General features: G+C 45.6%; 2 protein-coding genes across 7 annotated transcripts in view; one reads left to right on the top strand and one right to left on the bottom strand.

The window, feature by feature from the left end:
* Positions 1 to 24,429, top strand: part of LOC139273240 (shieldin complex subunit 1-like) — a 318,086-nt gene that overhangs the window by 185,384 nt on the left and 108,273 nt on the right. The gene's annotated exons all lie outside the window — the stretch shown is intronic.
* Positions 6,501 to 22,588, bottom strand: LOC139273238 (myb-related transcription factor, partner of profilin-like). 3 transcript variants are annotated; one of them, XR_011595042.1, is made up of 5 exons: positions 22,538 to 22,588; positions 21,525 to 21,673; positions 20,038 to 20,197; positions 17,967 to 19,884; positions 6,501 to 7,896 (listed from the first exon to the last, which is right to left on the bottom strand). XR_011595042.1 is itself a non-coding variant. In XM_070889868.1 (4 exons), the coding sequence occupies exons 2-4, from the start codon at positions 21,636 to 21,638 to the stop codon at positions 7,862 to 7,864; spliced, it is 309 nt and encodes a 102-aa protein (XP_070745969.1). In that variant the 5' UTR covers positions 21,639 to 21,673; positions 22,538 to 22,588; the 3' UTR covers positions 6,501 to 7,861. The 3 variants fall into 3 exon arrangements, 1 of the variants encoding a protein (XP_070745969.1); XR_011595043.1 differs by lacking the exon at positions 21,525 to 21,673 and having other exon boundaries at positions 22,538 to 22,587; XM_070889868.1 differs by lacking the exon at positions 17,967 to 19,884.

Genomic DNA, 24,429 nt, shown 5'->3' with positions numbered 1-24,429 from the left:
TTTTACAACTGTCACGTTAGTTTCTCTCCTTGTCTTGATGAGGTAGTAGCGACCACCTCTCTCCCCCACTAACCTCTGTTGAAAACAGGGACAGTTATACGATTTTAGTGTTCTAATCTTGCCGCCCAGTCTGTTCACAATCCTTTGTATAATTTTGGCGGGCTTGGTTCTTCTTTGTAATATTTTGTTGGGCTCATTAAAGTTGATATGTCTTGGGTGGGTTGATCTTCGAAAACTGTTTCCTGATGGAAATATTAGTTTGGTAATTGCAATGTCCTTTTGTGCTTAGTCTTTCGCATACAGACTGGATTGGGCCTCTTTGTGATGTATATGCTGAAAATAGTTTGTCCAGACCCATGTTGATGGGGAGCTATCTCTGGATGATACTGTGATGGTAATGTCTCTTGTGGAGGAAGATTTCCAAATACTCATTCTTCCAGACAGGTTACCTCAGTCCTCACACCCAGACAGTTCCAATGATCAAGTGGGCTTCCTTTGTTCTCTAAGTCCGCCCACAGGCTTGAATTTGTCTTGTAAAAGTTCAGAACTCTATTAAAGTTCATAGTTTCTTCCAGAAGCACTTTAGAGTTCCAAACTTTTCGGTAGATAGTCCCAAATTTAATTTCCTTTCAAATGAGCCCAAATACAGGGGGTTCTGGTGAATTTTGCTCTCTGCAGTCTGGGCGCCTTTTCATCACGTGGCCTGGACGCCTTCTCGTCCCGTGGTCTGGACGCACCTTTGTCCCGTGATCTGGACACCTTCGCGTCCTGTGGTCTGGATGCCATCTCGTCTGTGTCCGTGATCCGTGATGCCGACTGCCGTGATCTTTCTCCCCAGGTATTTTGCATCTGGCGTCGGAAAGACGCATTCGGATCGTTTTGGCCGGAATCCCACTCCGCATGGTCTACCTGGAGCCTCTTCCATCGTCGTGAAGGGGTCGTTGGCTTCAGGTGGCGAGTACCGTGCCTGTACCTCTGCTCGGTTCAACTTTACCTCCTCATGGTTGTGATGAGCAGCCTGTGCCTTGGGGATCTGCACTTCGATGCCTCGTTCAACTGGAAGAGGGGGTTTGCTCGTCCTTTGGGAAAGGGAGGCCTCATTCGTCGGAGAGGGTACACAGAGGTCTTCCCAGTTCCATCGAATCTTCTCCATCTACCTCCTGCCAAGCAGCGTTGGCCCATCACCTGAAACAATCCACTGTGGTAATTCGTGTACTGCTCCCTCATGGGATACTCTTATGTCTGCACTACCAATAACTGGTGTCAGTTCCTTGCTGTAGGTGGGCAACTTTGCCTGAATCGGGATCAGCTCGGGTCGCTTGGCTTCGTCGCTCCACAGCCTCTCGAAAGTCTTCTGGCTCCTAACTGATTGACTCGCCCCCGTGTTCAGTTCCATGGAGACTGGAGTGCCGTTAAGTTCAACTTTTAACATTATCGGAGGGCTTTTGGTGGTGAAGGTGTGTATCCCATATACTTCCTCTTCATCCTCAGGTTCAGTTACCTCTTCTGCTCGTTCATCGTGATCCTCGCTGGATCAGTCATCCTCTCCTGACTCTGCCACGTGGTGAGTCAGAGATCATTTGCATATTCGCTGGAGGTGCCCCATTGTTCCACAGCCCTTGCACACATAGGGCTTGAATTGACATTAATGAGCTTTATGGTTGCCCCCGCAGTGCCAACATGGTGCTAATTGATACATTCATGCCCAACGGCGGACTCTGAGTCACTCTAGGCCTAGACCTGCCCTCTGCAATCAGGTGGGCCCTGCCCTGTGCCGTTCTGTCTGCTGCAAACATTATTTTGTGCTCGCCGGTGAGCTTTGATTCTGTGAATATATCTATTTCGTGTTATTGCTCGTGGATATGAAGGCTTGGGCTATCGTGATGGCCTTGCTTAGATTTCGGGATTTGGCAGACAGCAGTTTGTGAAGGATGACCTCGTGGCCAATTCCAAGCATGAAAAAGTCCCGCAACATTTCCCCCAAGGATCCTGCAAAGTCGCACTGCCCCGCAAGGCGTTTTAGGTCAACGACAAAACTCGGCAAGTTCTGGCGCTCGACGCGACGGTGCATGTAAAAGCGGTACCTGGCCATCAGGATGCTCTCCTTTGGCTTGAGATGTTCCTTAGCCAGCGTACATAGCTCTGTGTAAGATTTTGACCGGCGCCAGCAAGTTTTTTCGGCGGCCATATACTGATGACCCACATACGTTGAGGAGAATCACCCTGCGCTTGGCCGCCGTCTCAGCCTTGTCCAATTCATTGGCCACAAAGTACTGGTCGAGGCCCTCAACGAAGGCTTCCAAATCATCACCCTCAACAAATCTCTCAAGAATACCAACAGCAACCATTACTGCGTGAAAGTTTGCGATCCGTTACTTGTCGCCAATTTGTTATGTTCAGAATAAATCCACAGGACTATATCGCAAGCTCAAACTGTTGTGACCTTGGTCTCTTTATTTCAGACTCTAGAGTGAGGAAGCAGCATGGTGAGTCACCTTTTATACCTGCTGGCCCTAGGGTGCACAGGTGACCCTTAGGTCTCCCACAGGTGTGCCCCCTGGTGGCAAGTCTTACATTTGGGTCAGGTCTACATACACATAACAGATTCCCCAATCTCTGCCAATTGTGCATTGTGCATGATTTACAGGCCTGCCTTTAAGACTTGTCTATGGTGCTTTTATCCAAAATGGTTAAGACATTTTAATATGAGCACTGCCTTTGCGAGGCTCCATTGCCGGCATGGACCCTTGCTGAAGGTGGGCTGAAGCATAAAATTAGGCGCACAATTTTGCACATTTTGCAATTCAATGCTCACTGTGTTTTACACCACTCGATTAGGCTGGGAGGCAGAATGAGGCTTTGCCACAGTTTTGCAGAAGCCTCAATGGCAATATATAATTATAAAATGAGATCCGCCACCAAATTTTACAACATTGGGCAAGGCTACTTTTCTGCCACACACCCCAACACCCAGCATTTGCCTCACTCATATTAAATGAGCACATGATAGCAGAACAGGCGAGTGTTGCTTTGTTTCCTTCAAGCAAGATTGCTGTTGTTTCTGTTGCTGTTGCAGGGTATCATTTTTGGCTGGGACCAGTTCTCTGCTTCTGCATTGAAGGTACTTTCATTTCCTTCCATCTTTTTGTCTTTTTGCTGGTATCTTTAGTTTGCAAATCCAGACTTTTGTGAATATTTACCAATTAGCAGCTGCATAGGGAGGATTGGAATTCCTTTGGCTCTTCCCATAATACTGTATAAATCGGAAGAAGAATATTTCATGAGAGAACAAAAATCTAGAGGTCCAATGATGTCTCGGGGCAGGGGTGGGGGCAGGGAGGGGTGCAGTATGTTCACTGCTGTCAATACCCAAGGACCTATGCTTACAGACCTTGACACTCTTACCTGAGTGTATCAGAGGAGACTGATCCTCACTGCCTCCACTTCACTGCAGTGAAATGAGTTATGGCTTGTTGGCTATTTTGTGAAAATGAAATTTTATCCGATCAAATGCAACTGATACTGAAAATGCTTGCTCATAAAAAACATGATACCCGATATATATTAATTGATTGTTTCATACGGGGAGTCAAGACTAAGTGTATATGTGTGTGAAATAGGGCGGAAGACGAGGAATAATCAGAACAAAGTGCACAGATGTAATCCAATCCTCACTTTGAAGTCAAACATTCTTTCCCATTTGGATGTAATACTTTGACTTTTTAATTATTTACAGTCAACAAACATCACTAAAACAGATTATCTGGTCATTTATCACAGTTGTTTGTGGGATCTTGCTGTGCTCAAATTGGCTGCTGTGTTTCCCTACATTGACTACCTTTCAAAAATATTTCATTGCTGTGAAGTGCTTTGAGATGTTCTGAGGATGAGAAGGTCATTATAAAGTCTGTATACATGCAAATTCTCTCTCTAAATGACAGAAGTCACAGCAATTTGGGAAGCAGAGGAACAAAGTTTTGTTGGAGCACAGGAGTTTCTCTGCCGGACAGCCTGAGGCATGTGAGGTTCAAAACTGAGGTGTTACAGTGCTTTCCTGGCTGGAGGAAGTCATTACAATGCAACACATTTTACACAGGCAGTTTATAAATATGGACATTGGAATTCATAATGCGAAACTTGGCACAAACTCTGACAAAAATAGGCCGACAGGAAGTAAGGTTTTAGAGACAGGAAGTGCGGCATGCTAAAATATACACGTAGCTAAATATTTTTTCTGCACAGTTCCTGTCTGAAAAACTTCCTGTTAGCATATTTTTTGTCACAGTCATAACATATAAAAACAAGAATTTATTGGCCTTAAAGTGGTAAACCAAATAAAATGTGGAAGGACAGAAAAGTCTGCTTGTTCACTACATTCAGGTTAATAGAGGCTCTGTCACCCTACTATTTATTCAAATAACAGTTTACTGTACATTGATGCTGATGAAAGGCCGCTCAGAGTTTCTAAACTAAAGATACACCAACAACAACTTTTTTTATATAGTTATATTTAAGAAGGGGGATAGAACACGTCCAGGGAATTATAGACCAGTCAGCTTAACATCGGTGGTAGGAAAATTAATGGAGTGCCTACTCAAGGAGAAAATAGAAGAACATCTAGAAACAAAAAATATAATACTGAATAGTCAGCATGGATTTCAAAAGGGAAAGTCTTGCTTGACCAACCTTATTGAATTTTTTGAAGAGGTAACAGAGTAGTCAATGGTAATACAGTAGATGTAATTTATCTAGATTTTCAAAAGGCCTTTGATAAGGCACCCCAATATAGACTAATGAATAAGGTCAGCGAATGCAGAGTCAGAGGACAAGTAGCACAATGGTTTGCTAGCTGGCTTCAAGCAGAGAATGGGAGTAAAGGGTAGCTATTTACAGTGTCAGAAGGTGGTTAGTGGTGTTCCACAAGGATCAGTGCTGGGACCATGGGACCACTGCTGTTCACAATTTACATTAACGATTTAGACTTTGGAATCAAAATTTGCAGATGGCACCAAATTGGGGGGATAATCAATACTGAGGAGGAGTGCAACATATTACAGAAGGACTTGCAGAATGTGCAAATAATTGGCAAATGAAGTTCAACACAGATAAATGTGAGATAGTCCATTTTTGTAGGAAGAATAAGGAGGTCACTTATTACTTGGAGGATGCGAGTCTAGGTGGGGTACAGGAACAAAGGGATCCCGGAGTACATATACACAAATCACTAAAAGTTGCACCACAGGTTAGCAAGGCCATAAAAAAGCAAACCAAGCATGGTTTCGAGAGGTATAGGGGCTAAAAGTGCTGCATGCTGGGTTAGGGGCGGTCAATTTGATTTATATTTATTTTTTGCGCCAGCATTGGAACCGCCAACCTCGGCGCGGAATTGGCCTCTTTGATTTAAAAAAAATGTTGCGCTAATGGAGCGCCCCCTAAAGGGGAAGACCGCTGCAAACCCTGCTGCCTCTTAAGTGGCACCCACTGGGCCACCAGGGAGGGGTCGGCCGGGTCAGCGGTGGTGCCGGTCTGCATGTTGGCGGCCTGGCCATATCAGCGGCCGCCACTGATGGGCCAACTGAAAAGTCAGCCAACAGAAAAAAGATGGCGGTCCCCGCGCTACCAGCTCCCCTTTAAGAGCACCTGGCGTGCCACAGCCACCACAGCTTCTCACCCCGAAAAGCTGTCAGTGGCATCGCCCGACCTTGCATCCCGCGGGGCAACTTACAATGATGTCATCGCTGTGCGGGTGCTGCGCCGGTGCACTAATTGCAGGGCACGGCGCAAACCACTTTTCGCCGACAGAGCCCTGGGGGTAATTCTGTGGGGGGTGCACTCTGGCAGCCGTGCCCGGGCGAAAATACTTTAGAGCCCCATTAGCGCATCCCAGAGACGCATACGGGCCTTTCTGAGAGGGGCAATTTCGGCCCCATAGAATTGAAAAAGAGGGAAGTTATGCTAAATCTGTATTGAACCTTGATTAGACCACACTTAGAGTACTGCATACTGTTCTGATCACCATATTATAAAAAGGATGTAGAGGCACCAGAGAGGGTGCAGAGAAGATTTACAAGGATGATACCAGAAATGCGAGAGTATACATATTAGGAAAGAATGAACAGGCTGGGTCTCTTTTCTCTTGGTAAAAGACTGAGGTGTAACCTAATAGAGGTCTTTAAAATTATGAAAGGTTTTGATAGAGTGGTTAGAGAGAATGTTTCCACTTGTGGGGAAGAGCATATCTAAACGCCATCAATATAAGATAGTCACCAAGCGATCCAATAGGGAATTCAGGAGAAACTTCTGTACCCAAAGAGTGTTGAGAATGTGGAACTCGCTATCACAGGGAGTGATTGAAGCGAATAGTATAGATGCATTTAAGGGGACGATAGGCAAGCATATCAGGGAGAAGTGAATAGAGGGTTATGCTGATAGAGTATTAAATTCCTGGATTCTTTTACCTCAATCTGGTTCAGTAAAATTACTGAGTCGAATACCTCTTGTGCTTTGAACAAAGCAGTCTTTATTACCGGCCAGTAAGACCTATCAGACAGAAGATATACTCTCTGGATAGAGCGTACACACTCCCTACGGAAAGGTGAAGTTACATCGTAAAGCGTTAACAGTTATACAGTTTTGAAATCAGATAACAAAATACAAATGGATTGACAGTCTAACTCAGCCACTCATTAGTCAATCTATATGAGATGTTCTTCTTGAAAGCTCAAGCATTGCCTCTAAATGTTTCAATCTAATGGTGTGACTACTAACTGAGACCTTGCAATTCTGCAGATGTATTTCATGTTACAATTAGATATCATTGGCAGGATTAGTGACTTGAAACCTTGAGAAAGACTGTTAGCTATGCTGATGTTGCACTATTTGCAATCTGACATTCTCCCAGCTATTCTTCCATGGCTTATACATTTTCATATATCCCGTTTACCTTACTGTTCTTAATTCCATATATTCCGTTCAGATATCCACATCCCCCCTTTTATCATTCTATGATAACATTTAGGATCATTCTATGAGTATTGCATTGTTGAGTAGTTCTCTAGTTTGTTGGATCATAACCCGGGAACCCTTGACCACAAGAGGGTCTGCTAACCTTGTCATTACTTTACAGCAGAGGTTAAGGCAACCAACAATCAAACAGCAGGTAATTATTATGATGAGAACAATTGCCCCATGTATTAGATAGGATCTCCAAGATCCACCCAGAAACCAATCAAACCTGCTAAGTTCTTTTGCTGGTGTGGATAACTTCTTCACCTCCCTCCTTATGTGATCGGCAAGGTGGGTTATGTTTTCTGAACTATCAGGAATGTAAGTGCAACATTCAGATCCTATCAGGGCACACGTTCCCCCTTTCTCAGCTAACAGGTAATCGAGGGCCATTTGGTTTTGTAATGCTACGGTCCTTATCGCTACCATTTCAGCTGTGATGCCCTCCAGAGCCTCAGCAGTGCGGTTAGCTACCTGTTCCAATATCGTTTCTTTGAATCCATCTAACAGTCTCAGTTAGGGTCAGGGGAACGGTGCGCAAAGGAATTCCCCCTTTGGAATGTATAGGGATATGTGAACACACCCAGCATCTAGTGAAGCGCCCTTTTTCCGCATAAATGTAAGACATATACAAAAAGGTGTTTACATGGAGCTCTCGCCTTTGTCTTCCTTCCCGTGCGGCAAAACTGTCATATCAACACTATTATGCAGACAGTGGCATACAGACACAGTCTCATCTTATAAATAGTCCAATTATTTAGCTGATAAAAAGAGTTCTGTTTTCCCGTTTCACTTCTTCAGGTCTCCGTCAGTGTATTTGGCTGTCTTACGGGTAAAAGTTCAAACTGATCCTCCTTCAACTGCCTTGTTCAGCTATGGGGAAGAGGAGATCTGGAACAGAAACAGGAATTAGACTAACCAGCAAAATTTGTTTAAATGGTGATGAGCTTGCAGTGGTGCAGGTGAACCCAGGCACTTTTCCCCTCAACCTTGGCTGCAGTGGGGGTAGTGAGTGACACCTAAAAAGGCCCCTCCCATTGTGGCTCTAATCCCTTCCGAATCCATACTTCCCTGGTGCCACGAGGGACAATTCGGGTAAAACTGGGAGGTCGAGGTGAGCATCTTGAACCTGGTTGTGAACTAGTCGCAGAGCCTGAGTCAGAGAAAGAACATAGGTGGTCATCAGTCGAGCTGAGATCTCATATCTAGGAACAATTTCCCTCATTAACACCTTAACAACAGTCTGAGTCTTATTGTCCAGGTTAGGGTAGGCTTCAATCCATCTGCTAAACACATCTACTATTACTAACACATATTTGTAACACTGAACTTTTTGCAACTCAATGTAGTCCAACTGAAATGTCTCAAAGGGACCTTCGGGTAGGGGCTGTTTACCCCAATCACAGGGGACTCCCTTCCCTGGATTATGTTGCTGGCCAACCAGGCAACGACTACTGATGTTCTGGGTGAGCGCCTGGAGTCTAGGGTGCCACCAAGTAGCCAAAAGCGTATCACTTGTTGCCCTTGCTCCACAATGAGTAGCAAAATGCAGACATTCTATAACCCATGAGGCCAACTCGTCAGACATGCAAGTCTGTTCCGCGGGAGTGGTCCAGAGTTTAGAAACATTGTCATAAGTACATGCATAATATTTCCACAACAGTTTATCTTTTTCAAGAGCGTCCTCCTGTGCTTTTATAACATCTTGGATGGTTGGCATTGGTTTTTCCGAGGCTAACTTATCTTTCGCAGGATTTTTAGTCTGACTCATAATTTTTGGCATTACCATCTGTTGGTCACGAGAGGCCTGTTTGGCCTCTTGGTCAGGACAACGATTCCCTATATCAACCAGAGAATTTCCGGTAGTATGGGCGGTACATTTGACAATGGCAATGCGTTTGGGGAACATGAGGGCTTGCAACAAATCAGATACTAACTGTTTATGAGATATCTCATTCCCCTGTGAGGTTAGGAATCCCCTATTTTTCCATAATTGTCCGAAATCATGGGCCACCCCAAAGACATACCTAGAGTCGGTATAGATATCGACTTTGAGATCTTTGGCCAAGATACAGGCTCGGGTGAGGGCGAATAGTTCAGCTTGTTGAGCAGAATAGGCGGTTTCAAAGCAGCAGATTCCAAGACCTGATTCTCCTGGTTTACTATGGCGTATCCTGAGATTCGTGTATCTTCTGGATTAATAGAAGTACTTCCGTCAACATACATAAACAATCATGACTGGGTTCTTCCTCATCTTGGGGTGGCTCAGTAAGAAAACAGGCCGGATTAATTGCAGTACAGTGCCGATAGGTCAGTTTAGAATTGCCTGTGATTTCAGTGGGTTCTGTCGGATTGCCCTGCACTGGGATCTCAATCGGATCAATGGGAGTATAACCCACTTGGGAGGGGTTCTCTGCCCACACATGAGGATCCACATAGTCAGGTATGCCGGAGCCAGTATGATGCTGTAGAGTCCTTAAGACCTTCTCGGGGTCCCCATGAAATTGGACTGTTCGGCCATGTTTTACGATTTGCACATCCCGGCTGGTAGGGTCAGCCTCATCTATGGCCTTGCGTACCATAACTCCCAAATCTTTAGCATGGTGAGGGGCTAATACTTCACGAGCAATATGCGGTGCTATTGTTAGGGGCTGTTTCCACAGATTCTTATCCACTTCCACAAAATCTGCCTCTCTTTCCAGTTCAGTCACTCTAGGCCTTAATAGAATTCCCTTCACTTCCCCTTCGTGATCCTGATAAAAGTTCTGCAGGTCCTGATTCTTTCCACTGGGATCGTATGCTAGGGTCACGTGATAGGATGCCTACGGCAGGTCCAGAGACCACCACTGAGGGGTTCTAGTGGTATAATACTGCCGCTTAAGGGTTTCCTGTTTTACAATAATCCCATCATCTCCACACTCCAAATGCAACTGGAATTTGCAAAGGAGGTCTCTAGCCATCAAGTTACAGTCCAGATTGGTAGTGATGACAAATCGATGTTCTACCAATTCTTCTTGGTAACCCACTTTAACTAGTTCTGACACCGGGAATGTCGAGATTTGTCCCAAGAATCCTGAAAGTTCCTGTGTTTCAGTAGAGGCAGGGAGTTTAAGCTTTGATTGTACAGAAGACATGAAGGCTCCCGTATCTATCAAAAAGGGTTGCCACTCATTCAGAATGGGTTCGTCGTCCGGGGAGGATCCCTGCACAATCAAGCTGCGTAGTCAATCGGGGGACAATTGACCAAAGGGGTTGTTTCTGGGAGAAGTTAGTGTAAGATCCTCCTCTCCCCCCTTGCCCCCATCCTCTTCCTCCTCTTCCTTTTCCATGCTGACGGTAGGGGCAATTTTTATTCCAATGTCCTTCCTGCCCACAATTAAAACAGTCAATTCCTCTTACCCAGTCCCGGCCTCTTCCCATACCATGCCGGGGACAATAGGGAGGTTTATTAGCAGGGCTCGGCCCGTTTGGTTGTTTAGTATAACCGTATCCTTGCTTATCCATCCAATCCTGTATGCAACACTACGGTTCTATTGATCCTTCCTCCCGAGATGGCTCTTCCTTTCTAGTCATGTATTCAGTCTTGACCCGGGTTGGGGGCGCACCTCCCCCCTCCCCTTTCTTTTCCTGCCAATAATATCTAACTGTCCTCTCCATCTGTCCGGATAGCGTGAGCAATCAAATAGTTGTTTGAAGATCACAGACATCTATAGAGAGGTGGTCTGCAGCTTGTTGTGCATCAGGGTTTGGCATTGGTCTGACAGGGAATTGGTGTCGGGACTTTGGGATCTTGGAAATCATTTCTAGGCCGGAGGATGTTTCAGAGCTGTCTGACTGCTTGACAGTTCTGCGTCTCGATCGGCGGGGGTGTTTGCTATGTCTTTCACAACTTGGACTGGTAGATTGACTAGAAGATTTACGGGACTGTTTGTGATGTTGAGATATAGTTCTGCCCTTTCGAGTGTGAGATCTGGTCCTTTCGGCTATATTGCTTGTAAACTGGGGATCCGAATCGCTATCAGAGGATGAGGAGTCAGTTCGGGTTTGTTGCTTTGGTGGTATGGGGTTATTTTTAACTCCTCTCGCCGGAGTGTAAGGTGGAGGGTGTTGGGAAGAGGACTGGAGCAAGAGGCCAGGGGGTGCGGGAGGCGCCGTTGGGCGCTGAGTCAGTGGCCACTCATCAATTTCATCATCAGCCTCGGCTAACACAATGCCAGCCATTTTAACTCGTAGTTGATCAATACCTTTCTCAGAGGTCCCAGAGGATCTCTTAGCAAGTTTCTCGTGCGCACATTCTTTCTTTAAGACGTCTACAGTTTTAACATGTGTTCCCTCTGTCAATGAAAGTCCTAATTTAATAGCATTTGTTTGCCAACTCGATAGAAGTGATGCATCTTTTAATTTCTGACAATAATGTCGCCAGGTTGCAATTAAATTTTTATTCCCTTTTCCTCGTCCCCTTCTCCAAATTAATCCCTGTGCTTTTTTTTTCTACCTCTACGCTTCTAGTGCCACCTAGAGGCCACTGGTCATCCCCTAATAATTTATTCAGGGCTCCTGATAATTTTCTAAAGTCTTCAGCTCTTTCAGGGAATTCCTCACATAACTTTTGTAGCGGACTATCCGCATCCGTGGTTTTATCTAACTGATTACCCATTTTCACGCTGCTCCTCGTATTACTGTGTCGCTACGCGTTCGTGTCGTCGTGCAATTTAAACAAACTTAAAAATAGACACAGACTTTACAGAAACTAACACTGACTTTAACTAACTCCAAATAACCAAACTTTACTAACGCAATCCGCGTCGACCCGTGGCTCGCGTCGCCGCGCGAGTTAAGATACTTAAAACTTTAAAAGATAAACAAGGACTTCTAACACTTACCCGCGTCGCCGCGCGATTTCAATACAAAATAGACAAAGACTTCTAACACTTACCCGCGTCACCACGCGGTTCGCGTCGCCGCGCGATTTAGGATACTTAAAACTTTACTTAAAACTCTAAACACTTAAGACTTACAAAGACTTACTGACATTAGCACTGACTTTCGCGATTCGCGTTGCTGCGCCTCTGCGTCACTACGCGTCGGCGTCACTGCGCGTTCGCTTTCCTGCGCGTTCGCTTCGGCCCTTCTCCTCTCGGCCGCACGCTCGCACCGCTGCGCGTCTCGCGTTGTTTGTGCGTCTGCGCCGCTGCGCGTTCGCGTCGGCCCTACCTTCCGAGTTGCTGCGGGGGTTTTTTTTTAAATTCAATCAGAGCCTAGACGGGCCAAGTGATATACAAGGTCGACGTCGTACCTGAATTGAACACCTATCCTCTATTTAAATCCCCATTTTATTCCCTGTGAGCCTAATTTTCTAATTTTGATTTCTTATGAGCCTCAATTAATTTCTTTCAGTCTCCAAATTTCCCTATCCTTTCACGTTACTGCGCAGTTTAAATTCAATCAGTCAATGAAAGCCCTAATTTAATGGAGTTTTTCTGCCAACTGGACAGGAGTGATTTATTTTTTTTTACTGCAGTGGAATTTTTTTCATAATTTAAAATCTCAGAACATTTTTTTTTTCAGCACCTATTTAGTACGTAACTTTTTTTTATAACTAGAGAGAAGTCTGGCACGTAGGCTGTGGACTGCTTTTCGTTATCTCAATTGTTCCAGCCTCAAGGTCGTGTTATTTAATATAATTTTTTAAAAATCCTTTTGAATCCATCTCAGTTGTTTTGCTGTGCCTTCTCTGAATGTTTTCTTTCAACAAGTTTTTCTTTTTTTTAACCACCGGGACCATGTAATTTTTTCTTTTTTTTTAACAAACCTATCCTTTGTGCATTTCCTGGCTCCGTAACTTATCATCCGAATATACGTAATTCAATAAGGTTCACACTCTTAAACTTCCCACATACAGGACAACACTACGAAGGGTTAAAACAAACTTTCATTCTGTTTGAGATAGAACAAAACACAACTCCCCGGCTTTTTTTTTTACAGTAAAAATCACAGAAGCATTTCTCATTTAAACAGACATTCACAAGAGTCTCTTTTCTTTCCTATTTATTTTTGGATCCATGATTGATCATCTATCCCTATCTAGCTCTAACTATAACCTATCTTTCCAAGTCGCCACTTGGTTTGCGTCATCGCGCAATTTCCCTATCTCTATCCCTATTCTAAGTTTGAAAGGTATTCACCAGATTGTCCTGGATCTCGTTCAGACACTACCTGAGAACCAGCGAGTGGCTAAACTTTCCTCAGACTTTTGAAACCAGGGGAAACTGGAGCAGTATTGAAATCATACTCACTCCAGTGGCCACTTTCCCCTCGTCTCGTCCAAGACTAGTCTGGCTCTTAATTCACAAGTTTTCGGCAGTCGTCCGTTGAGATCCCACTTCTGACACCAAATGTAAATTCCTGGATTCTTTTACCTCAATCTGGTTCAGTAAAATTACTGAGTCGAATACCTCTTGTGCTTTGAACAAAGCAGTCTTTATTACCGGCCAGTAAGACCTATCAGACAGAAGATATACTCTCTGGATAGAGCGTACACACTCCCTACGGATAGGTGAAGTTACATCGTAAAGCGTTAACAGTTATACAGTTTTGAAATCAGATAACAAAATACAAATGGATTGACAGTCTAACTCAGCCACTCATTAGTCAATCTATATGAGATGTTCTTCTTGAAAGCTCAAGCATTGCCTCTAAATGTTTCAATCTAATGGTGTGACTACTAACTGAGACCTTACAATTCTGCAGATGTATTTCATGTTACAATTAGATATCATTGGCAGGATTAGTGACTTGAAACCTTGAGAAAGACTGTTAGCTATGCTGATGTTGCACTATTTGCAATCTGACATTCTCCCAGCTATTCTTCCATGGCTTATACATTTTCATATATCCCGTTTACCTTACTGTCCTTAATTCCATATATTCCGTTCAGATATCCACAGAGTTGGATGAGGAAAGAGGGGAGGAGGCTCGAGCGGAGCATAAACACCAGCGTGAACTGGTTGGGCCGAAAGACCTGTTTCTGTGCCGTATATCCTATGAAATCCTATAACACCTTTAATGTAATGAAACATCCCAAGGCGCTTCACAGGAGTATTATGAGACAGAAAACTTGTCACCGAGCCGCATAAGGAGAAATTAGGGCAGGTGACCAAAAGCGTGGTCAAAAAGGTAGGTTTTAAGGAGTGTCTTAAAGGAGGAAAGAGAGATAGAGAGGCAGAGAGGTTTAGACAGAATATTCCAGAGCTTAGGGCCTAGGCAACAGAAGGCATGGCCACCAATGGTTGAGCGATTATAATTGGGGTGCTCAAGAAGGCAGAACTAGAGAAGTGCAGTTATCTCGGGGGGGGTTTGGGGGATGAAGGAGATTACAGAGATGGGAGGGGCGAGGCAGTGATTTGAAAACACCTCTAGTTTACGTAGGGTAGAATGTGGGAGGCCAGCCAGGAGTGCATTGGAATAGTCAAGTCTAGAGATAACAAAGGCATGGATGAGTGTTTCAGTAGCAGATGAGCTAGGATAAGGGCAGAGACGGCAATGTTACAGAGGTGGAAATAGGCGGTCTTAGTTATACTGCCAATATGTGGTCGAAAACTCAATTTCAGGATCAAATATGACACCAAGGTTGCAAACAGTGTGGTTCAACCTCAGACAGAAGTTGAGGAGAGGGATGGAGTCAGTGGCTAGAGAATGGAGTTTGTGGTGGGGACCGAAAACAATGACTGCAATCTTCCCAATATTCAATTGGAGAAAATTTCTGCTCATCCCGACTGGATGCCGGACAAGCAGTCTGACAATATAGAGACTGGAGGGGTCGAGAGACGTGGTAGTGAGGTAGAGCTGGGTGTCATCAGTGTACATGTGGAAACTGATGATGCAATGCAGGGGCGGGAAGGAAAGCCGTTGCAGGCGATTCCCTGGCTACGATTAGATAGATAAGAATGGAAGCATGCGAGTGCAGTCCCACCCAGGTGGAGAGGGGTTGGAAAAGTTGCAGACAAGTCAAGAAGGACAAGGAGGGATTGTTTGCCTTTGTCACAGTCACAAAAGATGTCATTTTTGACTTTGGATGAGAGCAGTTTCTATACGGTGGCAGGCACAGAACCGGGATTGGAGGGATTCAAACATGGAGTTGCGGGAAAGATGGGCACGGATTTGGGAGGTGACAACACATTCAAGGATTTGAGAAGAAAGGGAGGTTGGAGCCGGGGTAGTGGTTTGCAAGGATGGAGGGGTCAAGGGTTGTTTTTTTTTGAGGAGAGGGGTGATGTACGGCAGCTTTGAGGAAGAGGGGGACGGTACCTGAGGAGAGAGAACGGTTAACAATGTCAAATAACATGGGAGCCAGAAAAGGAAGTTGGATGGTCAGCAGTTTGCTGGGAATATGGTCAAGGGAGCAGGAAGTGGGTCTCATCGACAGGATGAGCTCGAAGAGGCCATGAGGGGAGAGTGGAGAGAAACTGGAGAAAGATGTGAGGTAAGAGCTTGGGCAGGGGAGGGTTTTTACAGAAAGTTTGGCTTGGTGGGCTAGGGGAAGGAAGGGAAGAGGCAGAGGCGGCTGAACGGATGGTCTCAATCTTAGAGACGAAGAAGTCCATGAGCTCTTCACACTTATTTTCGGAGATGAGGGCGGAGACTCGGGGGAGGGGTTTAAAAAGACGGTAGCAGTGGAGAATAGAAGCCCGGGTTTATCTTTACATTCCAAAACCTGCTCCCAGTAGGGGGCTTGGCATTTTAAATATTATAATGTGGCTGCATGTCTCATTTTGAATCTCTGGCTGGAACCCAGCAGCTAAAGGGAGGCAAGGACTCCTGGATCCAGGAGCCAAGTGCCTTTCCGCTTACTTGCTGGATCCAGCATCCCTGCCCCTCCGACCCTCTACGATCAGACACCCCCCCGGACCCTTCCAATCTCCCATTCCCCCCTGCCCTCCAGGACCCCCTCCTCTCTTCTGATCCCCAGCTCCCAGCCCCCTTCCCCCTTCCTCCCTCCCCCCTCCCCCCTCCTACCCCAGCTCCTGGCCCCTCTCCTCCCTCTCGATCCTCCGCCCCCGGCCCCCATGATCTTATCGAAACATATAAGATTATGAGGGGGCTTGACAAGGTGGATGGAAGAGAGGATATTTCCACTGATGGGGGAGACTAGAACTAGGGGGCATAATCTTAGAATAAGGGGCCGCCCATTTAAAACTGAGATGAGGAGAAATTTCTTCTCTCAGAGGTTTGTAAATCCGTGGAATTCGCTGCCTCAGAGAGCGGTGGAAGCTAGGTCATTGAATAAATTTAAGACAGAGATAGACAGTTTCTTAACCGTTAAGGGAATAAGGGATTATGGGGAGCGGGCGGGGAAGTGGACTTGAGTCCGTGATCGGATCAGCCATGATCGTATTAAATGGCGGAGCAGGCTCGAGGAGCAGGATGGCCAACTCTTGCTCCTATTTCTAATATTCTTATGTAAAGGAGAAAATTATGTCAATATTTTAGCGGTTGTGATTATTTTCTATGTTAGTGGGAATTAATGAATTAATGCAATCTCTATCTAACGGGTTGAAAGGAACCTAACTGCTGTAAATATGTACATTTACACCTAATTCAATTTTTGTTCTTGATATGGTAGAGGCTTTCCACTTTGTATTAGTGCAGCGGTATTAACCAGGAGTATTTTCTCGGCTTTACTTCATTTCCGCGCAGTGCTGTACCACTGCCAGTGCTTGATGTTGATACAGGATAGAGAGAAATATTCCCTTCTCCAGCCTCAGTGTCCTCCGCCTTGCTGACTACTTAAATTAAATAAATCAGTTCAAGCAAAATGATTCATGGCTTTAATTATTGAAAGTTTTAAGTAAAATAGTGACATTGATACCCTTTACTATTTACATATTTAAAACAAAATGATGTGAAGTCAGTACTATCTGAGGCATTTATAAAATACTGTATATGCGAACGATCTCATAACAACATGAGCTGAAATTACCCAAGTGCTAAAACATTACACTGTGCGTTTATATAACAAGCTGCCTGCATCAAGTAGGATCTATAAAATGATTTATTTTTCTCGAAACTTTGGACTGATTCCAATGCTATAGCTTGAGGTGAAATAAAATAAGGCTGTGCAATGTTTACTTCGTTAGTGTTATCTCGAAGTTGTATTAATCCTGAAGCCTGGAAGCACTGTGGCAATTATTTTTATTTAAAAGCTGTAGTGTCAGTTTAGATTTTATGCAGAAGTGCAAATATTTATTGATCACCAGTTTTACTTTTTGGATTTTATAACTGCTTCTCATGTTCTGTTCAGGCGAGTGTATTCACTGGCGCAGACAAATCTGATTGATTTTGCATTCGAATGTAGTGCATATAAATTAAGGCTGGAGTCATGAAAATGAGATGGGTAGTTGGACAGCTGGTTTCTGTCCATGTGGAATAATGCACCATAATTCCCGGGAACCACATTTAAAGTAAAAGTTCACGGGCAAGAAATTCAGCTCCTTAGCACTCGATTTGACACCAGCGCTGCCATTTTCGTCCTTAATGTGGCTGTCTTAACCTCGCAAAGCTGAACATGCGTTCAGCAGCAGCAAGGACGCCCCCACCAGCGATATTTAAAGGGATCAGCAACCACTCTAAGGTTAGTTACTGATTAATTTCTACTCGCTCTGTATAATTGGTGGAAGTGTTTGGAGCTTTCCAGAGTTATTTAAAGTTGGTGAGGTGACAAGGAATGGTGCTGCACGTGGAGAAGACCTTGGTTCTGAATTCAAGGATTCTGATCAGACTACTTGCACCCAGTCATGGGTACCCTATTTGTCATTCCCCTTGGCCTGCAGCATGACAGGGTGAGGGAGCAGGGGCAGCAAAGACGAGGACAAACTGCTCACAGAGGGAGGAGGAGGAGGGGGAAAAGTGCTCTCAGCAGGAGGCCTTACCCAACGAGGGTCTTCCGAGAGTAATTGTCTTACCTCAACTTGAGCCAGGGGGAGTGTGTGAAGCGTTTGTGCTTTACAAAGGAGGTGCTCACAGAACTCTGCCGTCTCTTGTAACTAGACCTGCAGCCTCACACCAGGCAAGGACAAGCACTGCCGGTGGCTGTGAAGGTGACCGTAGCCCTGAATTTCCTCGCATCGGGATCCTTCCAGACTGGAGCAGGCGACATCTGTATCATCTCCCAGTTTGCTGTCCACTGCTACATAAGAGAGGTGACAGATGCTCTTTATGCCAGGGAAGGGGAGTTCTTTCTGGTCAGAGAGAAGACAAAGAAGCAAGCTGAATGTGTACATGGCTTTGCCAGAATAGCGGGCTACTCAATGCTGCAGGGCGACATCGACTGCGTACACATGGCTTTGTGGGCACCGTGTCTAAATGCTAAGATGTACCGCATCCACATAGGTTACCATGCTCTGAATGTGCAGTTGGTGCGTGACCATGATGGTGAATGCCCGTTATCCTCGCAGCAGTCATGATGCTTTAATTCTGCGCCAGTCTGCTGTTCCCCCATTCTTTGAGCCCCTATGACAAATCAAAGGGTGGCTATTGGATGTCAAGGGCTATCTGCTGACCACTTGGCTCATGACTCCGCTCAGCAACCCAACTACACATGTGGCCAGCGTGCATATACTGAGAGCAATGCTGCCACATGGATTCTGCTAGAGCAGGCCACTGGCATCCTTAAATTCCCTTTCCTGGATCGCTGTACAGGAGTCCGGCACGCTCACCAGAGCGCGTATCAAGATATCTGCGATCAATTCGCCCAACCAGTGAACGCAACCCCAATCCCCCATTCAACAATAGTCCCACATCTTACGTTCCCTCTGTTACTGACCATCACTGCATCCTCTTGGACACAATGCTGAAATAAAAACCACCATAAAAGAAACATTTGAATCCAACTTTATACAATACATCCAATATTACATAACAAAACCAACTAATCACCCCTGTGCATTCCCTTAGTGTGACTTCAGTGTGCCTTTGCCTGATCTAGTGCTCCTATGAAGTGCTACCCGAGTGGCTGCAGGATAGCTAGTGGAAGACTGCTGACATTCATTGGGGGAGACTGGCCTTGCAGGTCGACTGAGAGGAGACCTGGGTCCAGAAGACCTGGCTGCAGACTGCACCATCTCAGTCTGGGCTGGCTGACAGGCAACATCAAGGACACTGGCGGAGTGGCAATGGTGGGCGGACGGATGTGGTCATCCTGAGGGGACAGCAGGTTCCTGCTCCACGGGTGGTGCTTCTACATTCCTAGCTATCATGGAGGACAGTTGGACCTTTGCGTCACTGGTAAATGCAGCCACGATGGCAACAGTCTGAGCTTGCTTGGCAGCTTCCACTGCAGTACTCAGACATTGGGTGGCTTCTGCTCGTATTACAATGGAAGCGGAGACTTCGGCCATCAGACTCTGCAATCATGGTTGGGTCCGCCAGTGTGCTAATGGAGTTGGCCATCACTTCCACGCTGGAAATCATGGGCTCCAAGCTCTGAACAAATCCTTGTACAAGATTGGTGGCGGACTCCTCCTTGCTCCTTGATATTGCACCCAGGCTTTCTGCCAGGCCTGCCAATGCACCAAGCAGTTCAGTGTGCATACCCATCAACGTTCTTCTGTAGGCTGTCCCATCGAAGTTCCCGTCTTCATCTCTGGGGTGCTGGTACATGCGCTACCCTCTCCCCCTGCATTAGCTGCAGCCCACTCGTGCCCGGTGACTCGCCCTGTGCAGGTACCACTTCTAAACTACCCTCTAAAGTCCGGGCAATGCCAGTGTTTGAGCTGGTGGCTGTGAATGTCAGATTGAGTGATGGTGTTTCTTCTTCATCGTCACTCTCCTCTCCGTCTTTTTCTTGAACCACTGGCTGGACAGGTTAGATTTCTTGGGTCTCTGAAATGAGAAAGGCACAAGTATAGAGTTGTCATGAGGGGAGGAGGGAAAGCAAGAGGTACTAGCTTAGATCATGCGCTGCTTGTAAATCAGAAGAGATTGTAGGATGAGAGGGAAGCGGGATGCGAGAAGGAGGCTTATGTATGAGGATACCTGCATCTTGTATTCTTTCAGCCCCGCTGCTGGCCATGGGCTCAGCGATGCCCCTCCCAATAATGGCCAGCACCGTCTTCTCCAAGAGGGTCAGGTTATGTAGGCGTGCTTGTCCCTCACTGGTTAGGTGCTGCTGGCACCGGTTGTAAGCCACCTTTTCCTGCAAGAGAAAGGGAAGTGTGTCAGTGAGTGTGGTGCAATATGTTTGAGTGCTCTGCCTGTCATAGAAACATAGAAAATAGGTGCAGGAGTAGGCCATTCGGCCCTTCTAGCCTGCACCGCCATTCAATGAGTTCATGGCTGAACATTCAACTTCAGTACCCCATTCCTGCTTTCTCGCCATACCCCTTGATCCCCCTAGTAGTAAGGACCTCATCTAACTCCTTTTTGAATATATTTAGTGAATTGGCCTCAACAACTTTCTGTGGTAGAGAATTCCACAGGTTCACCACTCTCTGGGTGAAGAAGTTCCTCCGCATCTCGGTCCTAAATGGCTTACCCCTTATCCTTAGACTGTGACCTCTGGTTCTGGACTTCCCCAATATTGGAAACATTCTTCCTGCATCTAACCTGTTTAACTCCCTCAGAATTTTAAACGTTTCTATGAGGTCCCCTCTCATTCTTCTGAACTCCAGTGAATACAAGCCCAGTTGATCCAGTCTTTCTTGATAGGTCAGTCCCGCCATCCCGGGAATCAGTCTGGTGAACCTTCGCTGCACTCCCTCAATAGCAAGAATGTCCTTCCTCAGGTTAGGAGACCAAAACTGTACACAATACTCCAGGTGTGGCCTCACCAATGCCCTGTACAACTGTAGCAACACCTCCCTGCCTCTGTACTCAAATCCCCTTGCTATGAAGGCCAACATGCCATTTGCTTTCTTAACCGCCTGCTGCACCTGCATGCCAACCTTCAATGACTGATGTACCATGACACCCAGGTCTCTTTGCACCTCCCCTTTTCCTAATCTGTCACCATTCAGATAATAGTCTGTCTCTCTGTTTTTACCACCAAAGTGGATAACCTCACATTTATCCACATTATACTTCATCTGCCATGCATTTGCCCACTCACCTAACCTATCCAAGTCGCTCTGCAGCCTCACAGCATCCTCCTCGCAGCTCACACTGCCACCCAACTTAGTGTCATCCGCAAATTTGGAGATACTACATTTAATCCCCTCGTCTAAATCATTAATGTACAGTGTAAACAGCTGGGGCCCCAGCACAGAACCTTGCGGTACCCCACTAGTCACTGCCTGCCATTCTGAAAAGTGACGAGCTGACAGTGCATGCAAGCTGTGAGCTGTGGGTGTGAGGCTTGCAGCAGTGGTATGTGTACGGGTGAGGTGAAGCAATGAATGTGAGGTACAAGTCATGTTTGGTCGAGATTGTTGGTAGGTGAGTGATGGGGGTGTGCTGCATTGAGCAGTGTGTGAGGCTAGTGGTGTAGGTGGTGCAATCTGGCCTTTGAAGATGAATTCACTGACCTTGACAACTCGTGTGAGGTCATTAAACTTCTTCCTGCACTGCGTCCAGGTGCTTGGGGCTAAACTGCTGGCATTCACCACAGCGGCTCTCTGCTGCCCTTGGATTTTACACATTTTTCAAACATATTTCTAGGCCCACATATTTAACACTGTCAGAATAAAAGTAGCATTTGTTACTATGAATGCAAATGTTTACTGTGATTACTTAGTCTAATTTGCTATTTAAAGCAGTCTGATGAAGAACTCTTGACCTTGAAATTCTTCAGGGTCATGATCCTGGCAATCATGTCTTCTACTTCTTGACGTTCTGACTTTCAAAGATCCACTTGGCATCTGTGAAGCTGAGATTCTCGGGATCATATCACCATTGATACTGGTATTGAACAGGTTAACCAGTGGGCTTTAATGGGACTGCTGGAGGTCGCTCAGACAATAGCTGCAATTTTGTCTTACCATTTATTTTTATGGGGCCAAGAAGAGTAGAAGGAGTGGGGTCGCTTCACTTGGGTATACAAAAGAAATCCGGTCTATTGCTGGCCTGCATAAAGCCCACACCCTGGATCATCTTTCCCACCCACCCCTCCCCTCGGCCCCTACCCCGCCCCCCCTCCTGGTCCCTATGCATAACTAGATGATTACCCTCCGTCACCAGTTGGTGAGCTACCTTGGAGCATTGCTTTGGCGCCCACAGCTTGCCAGTTGCATTTAAATGAGGCCAGTGCCTTGAAATGGCTCGGGCCTCACCACGGTAACAATGGGCAGTGACGGATGCACTCTGCCTTCCAACCGCCCATTGAGCGCCTCAAGTTAAAAGTGGCCACTCGATTCAGAAAAGCAAATTATCAAAAGGAAATGATAATGGAAAATGATGAAACGTGAAAAATATGCCAAGGGGATAACACCATCACATGGGTTGAATGTTGTTTTACAGTGCTAAATAATGGCCCAGAAATTCCTGTAACACCATTCCCGCGGGAAATCTGGTAAAATAAAGAAAATAAATGCTCACTTACCTTTCTCTCCTGCGCCTTCTTGAACTTCCGATTCTGTGATGAAGATTCCCAGGCAGCGTATGACGTCACGCAGCGCGCGCGAAGCCTGTGGCTTCTTTCGGAGTCTGTCCCTGCCCACAGGAGCTGTCAAAAGAAGCTCATTTACATAGGCCACACCCCTGATCTAAGATGTCGGGTCTGAGCACAGGGCAGAGCAACATGTTACATTTCCACAAAAGTAGAAGAGCTAAACAATTCGTGCAGGTTTCCCATCTCCATATTTTAAAAAAACTAGTTGATCAGCATAAATAGAGTTGAAATAGTTTAGTATAGAGTATCGATTTCACCCAATTTACTGTTGACACCCGTGCACATTTGCATAAAGTCGATCATATTTTACAAGCCAAACTGCAATAGACAACACGGTACCTCAAATGTTATAAAAGTTGGAAGATTTGAATCTCTCATTACTTTGAGAGGAAGCTGCTGGTTTCCATTTCCTGCTGTTTATTTGGTTTGTGTTAAGATTTTACTCTACAGAACTCCTCAGCATCGACTGCTGTTTATGCTGAAGGCTATTGAGTTTCAGGTGATGCAGATGCACACAGAATGCAGGCTGTACGCCGGCTTTATCTCGCGCAGAACTTTCGTGCCCTAATCCTGGACAGAAGATCTCTAAAAGTTGGAATTTTGCATGAGAACTCAGTTATCTAGCGCATGGGGAAGACCTGTCAAGCTCCAACTTAACAGGTCGGAAAAGCTGGTTTTCAGCGCATGCGCATTCTGCGCTGAAAAACGGCTTTTCCAATGCCTACCCGGGTCCGTTGAAACTTCGTACGGGCCCGGCACATCGGAATTTCAGGGCCATTGCCTTGTAGAATCATAGAACCATATAATGACTACAGCACAGAAGGTGGCCTTACAGCCCATCGAGCTCATGCCTGATCTCTGAAAGAGCATTTCAGCCAGTCTCACTCCCCCGCCCTTTCCCTGTAGCCCTGCAAATTGTTTTCCTTCAAGTACTTATTCAATTCCCATTTGAAAGTCACGATTGAATCTGTCACCGCCACCCTTTCAGGCAGTGCATTCCAGATCCGAACTACTCGCTGCGTAAAAAAGTTTTTACTCATGTCGCCTTTGGTTCCTCTGCCAATCATCTTAAATCTGTGACCTCTGGTTCTCAACCCTTCCGCCAGTAGGAACAGTTTAACTAGACCACTCATGATTTTGAACACCTCGAACAAATCTCCTCTCAACCTTCTCTGTTCTGCGGAGAACAACCCCAGCTTCTCCAGTCTATCCACGTAACTAAAGACTCTCATTCATGGAATCATTCTTGTAAATCTTTTCTGCACCCCCTCTAAGGCCTTCACATCCTTTCTGAAGTACGGTGCCCAGAATTGAACACAATACTCCAGTTGAGGCCAAACCAGTGTTTTATAAAAGTTTATCATAACTTTGTGGCTTTTATACTCTGTGCCTCTATTTATGAAGCCCAGGATCCTGTATGTTTTTTTTATCCGCTTTTTCAACCTGCCCTGCCTTCAGCAATTTGTGCACATATACCCCCAGGTCTCGCTGCTCAGGCACAATCTTTAGAATTGTACCCTGTAGTTTATATTGCCTCTCCTTGTCCTTCCTACTAAAATGTATCACTTCACACTTTTCTGCGTTAAATTTCATCTGCCACGTGTCCGCCCATTCCACCAGCCTGTCTATGTTGCTTTGAAGTCTGTCACTATCCTCCTTACTGTTCACTATACTTCAAAGTTTTGTGTCATCTGCATCTTTTGAAATTGTGCTCTGTACACCCAAGTTCAAGTCATTAAGGTATATAACACGAAAAGCAGTAGTCCAAATACTGACCCCTGGGGAACACCACTGTGTACTTTCCAACAGTCCAATAAACAACC

Source organism: Pristiophorus japonicus, chromosome 9, assembly GCF_044704955.1.
Source record: "Pristiophorus japonicus isolate sPriJap1 chromosome 9, sPriJap1.hap1, whole genome shotgun sequence".
Classification (NCBI taxonomy): domain Eukaryota; kingdom Metazoa; phylum Chordata; class Chondrichthyes; family Pristiophoridae; genus Pristiophorus; species Pristiophorus japonicus.
This window is presented reverse-complemented; position numbering and strand designations above follow the sequence as displayed.

Excerpts from the sequence above, each read along its gene's own strand:
- LOC139273238 (XM_070889868.1), bottom strand. The coding sequence starts at position 21,638 with ATGTGTAAAATCCAAGGGCAGCAGAGAGCCGCTGTGGTGAATGCCAGC. Across the intron at positions 20,198-21,524 it reads ACCTCACACGAGTTGTCAAG|GAAAAGGTGGCTTACAACCG; the intron begins GTCAGTGAATTC and ends TTTCTCTTGCAG. Across the intron at positions 7,897-20,037 it reads TGAAAGAATACAAGATGCAG|ATCTCCTCTTCCCCATAGCT; the intron begins GTATCCTCATAC and ends TTTCTGTTCCAG.